This window comes from Equus quagga, chromosome 12 (assembly GCF_021613505.1).
Source record: "Equus quagga isolate Etosha38 chromosome 12, UCLA_HA_Equagga_1.0, whole genome shotgun sequence".
Classification (NCBI taxonomy): domain Eukaryota; kingdom Metazoa; phylum Chordata; class Mammalia; order Perissodactyla; family Equidae; genus Equus; species Equus quagga.
The window spans coordinates 111475383-111481908 of NC_060278.1; the positions used below are offsets into that span (position 1 = coordinate 111475383).

Sequence of the window (6526 nt, forward strand, 5' to 3'; positions counted from 1 at the left end):
TAGGTGTGTTTGTGTGCATGGGTATGTATGTGTATGTGTGTGTGTGCATGTTTCTGTCTGTCTCCCTCTCTCTCCCTCCCTTCAGGGCAATGCCTAGGCAGGTAGACTTGGTTCTTCTGGACTCACTTGCCGCTGATGGGCCATGTCTGAGCCCCCGCCCTCTGTGGCCCTCTCTGCAGGTTCTCCCATGGGCAGGTGGTCTCTGTGGATGAGCTGCGCCCCTTCCAAGACCCAGACCTGAGCTCTCTGAAGGCTGGCTCTGCATGTCTGGCCAAGCAGCAAGACGGCCTCTGGCACCCAGCGCGGATCACTGGTGAGGCTGCCTGTGGCCTCCTTGACAGGGCCCTTCCTTGAAAGCCCTCTCCGTGCTTCACACGTGGTGTTCTCATATGACCACTCCTTTGGTTGGGCCTGGGGACCCTGCTGTGTGCCCAAGAGGAGAAAGACCACCCTTGCCTTGGCCGCACGTTGCTCCCAACTTCCACTGTGGCTTCTACCACCTGTTGAGGCTGCTGACCTGGCCTGTCTTTGTCCCCCCACCTCCAGATGTGGACAGTGGCTACTACACAGTCAAGTTTGACTCACTGCTGCTGAAGGAAGCCGTGGTAGAGGGGGACAGCATCCTGCCCCCACTGCGCACAGAGCCTGCAGGGTCCTCTGACTCAGACAGCAGCGACCCAGATGACCCCAGTTATGCCAGAGGTATGGCAGTGGCTCAGGCTCAGGGTCCCAGAAGCCAGGAGGGTAGGGACAAGGGGCAGCACTGGTAGCAGTCATCCTGAGAGGCCCCCAGCTGGTGGGGTACCCTGACTGTTAACTAGATGGTGAGAGAGCATGACTGCAGTGAGGTGGGCGGTGCTCATTAGGTGGACCCCCTGCAGAGGGGCACTAGTTGTTCCTGAGGAGGCATGGAAGCCCCCACAGGAGGTTGGGGAGATGAGAGAGTGCGTGAAGAGTCTGAGGCAGGACTGGAGACCCACAGACACAAAGACCTGGCCCTTGTCTTAAAGGAGTGCATGTGCAATGATTACAGTCCCACATGATGCAAACCTGTGGCCGTGGCAACTGGAGGGCAGGGGGCCACTGATGCAGAAGCTGCTGAGGAAGTTGATGCATGGGAGGGGACTGGTGGGACGTGGAATGCAGGAAGGAGCAGCTCCTTGCAGTGGCTTCTACTTAGGGCCTGGGTGCCCTGCGGACGGAGGAGGGGCTGTGTCCAGACAGCTGGGGATGGGAGAGTTCCGGGAAGGGGCACTGGCTGGCAGTGTCCAGCCCTCCTGAGGTTCAGTTAGGATGAAGATGGGAGGTGTCCCCGTGGGATATGTTACATGAGTTGGTGGTTTCTGAAGCCCCATGTCCGTGGTGATGGAGGGGAGGACTGAGCTGAGCAGGTGAAGTCGGTGACTGCTCTCCATGAGGGGAGCGGGGCAGCTCCCCACCTGGAGAGGTAGGTCAGGGTGGGGCTGTGTTGGGAGGCAGCCATGCAACCAGGAGGGCTGGAGCAGACTGTGCCGGACTCTGCCACAAGCTCTGTCTATTGTCACGTGCCACCACCGGCCTGGGCAACCGGCAGAGAGCCCGAGGTGCTGCGGATCACGGCCCTGGCCCAGAGCCGAGCTGGAGCCCAGCCTGCTTCGTGTCCAGCTGGGCTGAGCCATTGCCCTTCATTTCCTGCAGTGATGGAGCCTGGTGCTGCCGACCATGGGACCTGCAGCTCTGCCTTCGCTGGCTGGGAGGTGCACACACGGGGTATTGGCTCCAGACTCCTTGCCAAGATGGGCTACGAGTTTGGCAAGGGTGAGTATGTGCTGTACCGGGGAAGGGAGAGTGCTGCCACCACACAGCCCAGGGGTCCAGCAGCAGTAGTACCAGCCCCGTGTGCCCCTAGGTCTGGGTCGACACTCCGAGGGCCGGGTGGAGCCCATCCACGCCGTGGTGCTGCCTCGAGGGAAGTCACTGGACCAGTGTGCAGAGATACTGCAGAAGAGGGCCAAAGGCAGCAAGGCTGGCACCAGCAGCCTCCCAAAATGCCCAGGGAGAGGGGGCAGGCCTAGGGGCCGCCCACCCCCACGTAGCGTGTTTGACTTTCTGAATGAGAAGCTGCAGGGCCAGGACCCTGAGGCCCTGGAGGCTGGGGCAGCTCCCCCGGGCAGGAAGAGCCGCACAGAAACGTACCGAGGCACCACGAGCACCAAGCGGGCCCTGAGCCTGCAGCTTTTCCAGACTGAGGAGAAGATTGAGCAGACCCAGCGGGACATCCGGGGCATTCAGGAGGCCCTTGCCCGCAACACAGGCCGGTACGTATGGGGCCGAGCTCAGGGCAGAGGGCGGGTGCCCAGCCCACGGTTCACATGCAGGACCTTACCCTAACCCGGGGGTGGCGGGCCAAGTTTGAGGAGTGTCTGGATGATTAATGGTGATGGGCAGTGGCCACAGCAGCCTGAGGGTTTCATGGCAGCGACCCAGGAGCCCACACTGAATGGTGGGCCCCTCTCTAGGCACAGCGTGATGGTGGCCCAGCTGCAGGAGAAGCTGGCGGGAGCCCGGCGGCAGCTGGGGCAGCTCCGGGCCCAGGAGGCAGGCCTGCAGCAGGAGCAGAGGAAGGCAGACACCCACAAGAAGATGACTGAGTTCTAGAGCCCCTGCGCGCACACTGGCTGAGCCCAGAGACCCCTGCTCCCGGCTGCCTCAGGAAGACCAGCTGTTGCCCAGCAACCAGGATGCCACCAGAAGAGGGGCTAGCCTCCACAGCTGGCCTGCTTGCCAGCGGGGGCGTGTGGACACTGCTGAGTGGAGATGGGCTGCAGGGATCACTCTGGACACTTACTTGCCCGTCAAGTCCACCTGCCAGTGTCTGAGGGCATCTCCTGAGCAAGGACATTAAAGTGCTTTTGTTGCGTGTCTTTCCGTGGAGGCTCGGCTGGCTGTGGGGTCTTTGGAGAGAGAGGAGTCTCTGCACCAGGCTGGGGGGCGGGCTAGAGGGGTCCCGAGTGAGGCTGCTGCCCCCTGCCCAGAGGCAGAAGGCCCAGGAGGACTGGCATTCTCCCTGTTCTCCCAGATGAGGCGATCAGAGCCCAAGGTGCCCCACATGTTGCCTGACACCCAGAAATGGGTGGAGCGCGGTGCTGCAGTGGTGGGAGGAGACTGTGAACCGCAGCAGGCCTTGGGGAGTGCTGTTAAGGAGGCAGGAGGACCTGGGTGGCGTGGGTTGGGAGCCCGTGAGCCTGGGTTTAGCCCCAACACTCAGCGGCCATGAGACCGCCCAGTTCCCATGTGTGCTGGGCCTGTCTCCTCACCAGCTCGAGCCCCCCTCACCGTGGGTGGAGACGACGTGAGTTAGTCTCGGAACAGTGCCAGCTCGCAGCTCACACCCACCAGTAACGTCTAGACCCCAGGCGGGGGCCACAGCAGGTGGGTGAGGCCGAGGCAGTGGCTCTCCTGGGAGCAGCTGCAGCAGGGGGTGAGCTGCTGCGTGGGGAGATGCAGCAAGCTGCATGGGCAGGAAGTGAGGGGGGAGCTCGCTGAGGGCTGCATGAAGGTGCCGTTCAAGGTACCCGAGCTGCCTGGCCGACCCCAGGGGCTGAGGAGGTGCCACCACACCTTTGGCCTGGGTAAGTCCTGCTCCGGCTTCCAGCCTGACCAGGTCCCCAGGCCCCTCCTGAGGGCAGCTGAGGGCTGGGCTCTGGGAGGACTAGGCCCTATCAGGTCAGTACACTGGGACTTGGGCTGGGACCAGGTTAGCCAGCCTGGGCCCTCTGTGAAGGAAGCCCACTCCCTGGGCCTGGGTGGACGGGCCCCACCTCCAGAGACCCCACCCGCCGTTTCTGCTGCTGGACTAAAGGCTGTGCTGATTGTGCAGTAGACTCCCACCCCAGCAGTTCTGCTGAGGCCTCAGGAAGCAGACAGGTCCAGGGGCAGGGACCGTTGGAGGCGCGGGGTAGGGAGCCAGGGAGAGGTGGGGTGGGGGCGGTCAGTGCCCAAAACAGCCCCTTCTGCCTGCTCCCCCTTTCCAGCTCCCCAAGGGGCCAAGCTCTGTAGAGGATGGATGGGCATCACCCGAGACAAGGCCCATGCCTGGGCAGGGCAGGGCCACAGGTGAGCGGCCTGTGGCTCGCAGGCCCAGGGGTGTGACCTTAGGGGCTTCCCCAGGTCTCAGGTTTGGGCTGTAGCGATCACAGCAGGGCCTGGGCCTGGTCACAGCTGCCCTGCCCCTCCTCACTGGCCGTGCTCAGCCGTCACCTGGGTCATCCTTGCTGACCTGGGTACTCGTAGGGCCAGGCAAAGCACTCCTCCTCACACCACCAGGAGCCCCCACCCAGAGGGTGGGCTCTGAGGCTGTGTCCTTGTGGTGTCTGTAGGGGGAGGGGCTGTGGAGCCTTGGGGTTTCCTGTGTGCTGAGTCAGTGTGCCCAAGGGGAGGAGACCGCCCGGCAGCATGAGGTACAGCAGTGGGGCTGCCAGGTGGGCTCCAGTCCCTCAGTCTGCCCCAGCACCCCTGTCTTCTGCCCCCAGGCCAGTCCTCAGCTTCACAGGATGGGGCCACAGGTGCCCGCAGCCCCTCCTGCCCTCTGGGTCCTGGGGTGCCTTGCCCTGCTCCTCTTGCTGTGGGCGCTGTGCGCAGCCTGCCGCAGGTATGTCCACCCCTGGCCTAGGTTTCCCGTGGGGCCTGGCTCAGCTCTGGGACCAGAGCGGGTGGGACTTCAGGCAGGTCCCATCCAGCTCTCTGCCCCGCCTCCCTCCTGGGCTTGGACCAGAGGCTGACACCCCTTCCCCTGTCTGCTCCTTGGCCTGACACCCCCCCACCCCCACGTCTGCTCCTTGGCCTGACGCCCCTCCTGCCCCCAGGAAGCAGACACAGAGGCAGCAGGCCCGCCTGCAGGGCAGTGTGATGCGGGCTGAAGTGGTGAGTGCCAGGCTGTCCCCGGGGCCAGGGAGGGGCCAGCAAGGGACCGACCAGCCTTCCTTGCCCCCAGTCACTGCTGAGACGACCCCACCTCTGCTCCCTCAGCAAGTCGGACACCAGACTGCATGAGCTGCACGGGGGCCCTCGTGGCAGCAGAGGTGAGCTGAGTGAGAAGGGGCAGCCCGGTGGCGGGAGGGGCTTACTGCACGGCACCTTGACCTATCCCCTGACCCCACCCCCAGCCCTGCGGCCTGCCAGCATGGATTTCCTGCGCCCACAATGGCTGGAGGAGTCCAGAGGCACCATCAGGCCTCCAGCAGCCTTCTCACACCGGGAGCTGCCCCAAGCACCCTCCATCAGCCCCGAGGCCACCTATTCCAACGTGGGGCTGGCTTCGATTCCCAGGGCCAGCCTGGCAGCCAACCCTGTGGTGTGGGCAGGGGCACGACTGACCAGCAGCTGTGCCAGGCCTGGGCCTGAGGTCAGACCCGTGGTGGCTGAGTATGGTTGCATCCAGAAGCTCCAGGGAACAGGTCCAGGCCCCCAAGCCCTGGAGCAGAGGAAGGCCCAGGTGATCCCAGCTGCTGAGGTAAAATGGAGGGGGCCAGGGAGGGGGGTGGGACTGGGCAGATCCTTGGCAGAGTGGATGGTGCTGACCCCTCTCTGGGTCGGCTTCCTATTTCCAGGTGGACATCCTGTACTCCAAGGTTAACAAGCCTAAAAGGAGGAGCCCAGGACCTGTCATAGACCAGCCGGACCCCAAGGGCAGGGGTGCGATTCTGGTTCTGGGGAGTGACCGGGCCTATGAGGCCCTCCCACTGAGGGGCCGAGGCGTGGACAACAGCCTTCTGGAAAACGTGTATGAAAGCATCCAGGAGATGGGGGCCCCTGAGCGCCTGAAGCCGCCCAGCTCTGGCTATTAGCACGAGTGGACACGTGCAGGGCACACAGGCCCCTGGCTGCCTGCCCCAGCCCGTGGAGGGCTCTCCAATTGCTCCCTGCCCCGAGCACCAAGCGCAAATGTTCCTTCCTCCACCCGCCCCACAGCCCACAGCACAAGTTCCAGATCCCAGGGCTGCCAGCCTGAGGGCCCCGGGGCCTTGGCTGCGTGGCCTCTCCGGGCCAGCGTCTCAATAAATCCCCTGCGCGGAGGAGGAACGCAGCCGTGCCTCACAGCCTCCTCTTCTCCGAAAGCCTGGCGGGGTTGGGGGGAAGGGGGGGTGCTGTCTGGAAGGAGGAAAGGCATCTCCCTGGCCTCGGGACAAGCTTCCTCCGGCCGGGGGGCCGGGGCCCTGCCAACCGAGGCCGTGCCGGCCGGTCAGGCTCAGAAGGCTGTCGGGAGGGCGGCGAGCGCGGGAGGCGGTTCCCTGGCCGTCGGTCCTGCGGGGCAGTGCCGCCCCAGGGTGGGACTTGGGGCCTGAAGGCCGAGGGAGGGCTCCGCCGCCAGCCCCGCAGTTACGTAAGGCGGGGGAGTGGGCACTCGTGCGTTAAAGAATAACCTGCTCCCGGGAAGCCCGCCAGGCGGACGCGGCCCCTTCCCGGGCCGCCACGCCGCGAGGATGCGGCCGCCGGGCGGCCGGGGCGCGGGGGCGCGCGGGTACCGGGCTCGGCCGGGCGGGGGGGC

General features: G+C 64.8%; 3 protein-coding genes across 6 annotated transcripts in view; all 3 read left to right on the forward strand.

Annotated features, from left to right (window-relative positions):
- Nucleotides 1-2903, forward strand: part of ZGPAT (zinc finger CCCH-type and G-patch domain containing) — an 18897-nt gene extending 15994 nt beyond the window's left edge. Inside the window, exons 3-7 of the mRNA XM_046678065.1 lie at nt 180-313; nt 547-702; nt 1678-1797; nt 1889-2297; nt 2499-2903. Coding sequence (XP_046534021.1) covers nt 180-313; nt 547-702; nt 1678-1797; nt 1889-2297; nt 2499-2637 — 958 coding nt within the window. The 3' untranslated portion in view covers nt 2638-2903. The remainder of the gene's footprint in view (nt 1-179; nt 314-546; nt 703-1677; nt 1798-1888; nt 2298-2498) is intronic.
- Nucleotides 2904-2971: 68 nt separating this feature from the next.
- On the forward strand, nt 2972-6064 carry LIME1 (Lck interacting transmembrane adaptor 1). 4 transcript variants are annotated; one of them, XM_046678885.1, is made up of 7 exons: nt 2972-3079; nt 4014-4095; nt 4512-4630; nt 4845-4902; nt 4973-5060; nt 5145-5491; nt 5589-6064. In XM_046678885.1, the coding sequence occupies exons 2-7, from the start codon at nt 4042-4044 to the stop codon at nt 5823-5825; spliced, it is 903 nt and encodes a 300-aa protein (XP_046534841.1). In that variant the 5' UTR covers nt 2972-3079; nt 4014-4041; the 3' UTR covers nt 5826-6064. The 4 variants fall into 4 exon arrangements, with proteins under 4 accessions (XP_046534841.1, XP_046534842.1, XP_046534840.1 ...); XM_046678884.1 differs by having other exon boundaries at nt 3050-3411; XM_046678886.1 differs by lacking the exon at nt 4014-4095 and having other exon boundaries at nt 2981-3079.
- Nucleotides 6065-6461: 397 nt separating this feature from the next.
- SLC2A4RG (SLC2A4 regulator) overlaps nt 6462-6526 on the forward strand; it is a 3986-nt gene continuing 3921 nt past the window's right edge. Inside the window, exon 1 of the mRNA XM_046678066.1 lies at nt 6462-6506. Within this exon, the coding sequence (XP_046534022.1) occupies nt 6462-6506 (45 nt within the window). The remainder of the gene's footprint in view (nt 6507-6526) is intronic.

Coding starts and splice junctions, on each gene's coding strand:
- LIME1 (XM_046678885.1), top strand. CDS start 4,042: ATGGATGGGCATCACCCGAGACAAGGCCCATGCCTGGGCAGGGCAGGG. Junction 4,096..4,511: donor TGGGCAGGGCAGGGCCACAG/GTGAGCGGCCTG, acceptor TTCTGCCCCCAG/GCCAGTCCTCAGCTTCACAG. Junction 5,492..5,588: donor AGGTGATCCCAGCTGCTGAG/GTAAAATGGAGG, acceptor TCCTATTTCCAG/GTGGACATCCTGTACTCCAA.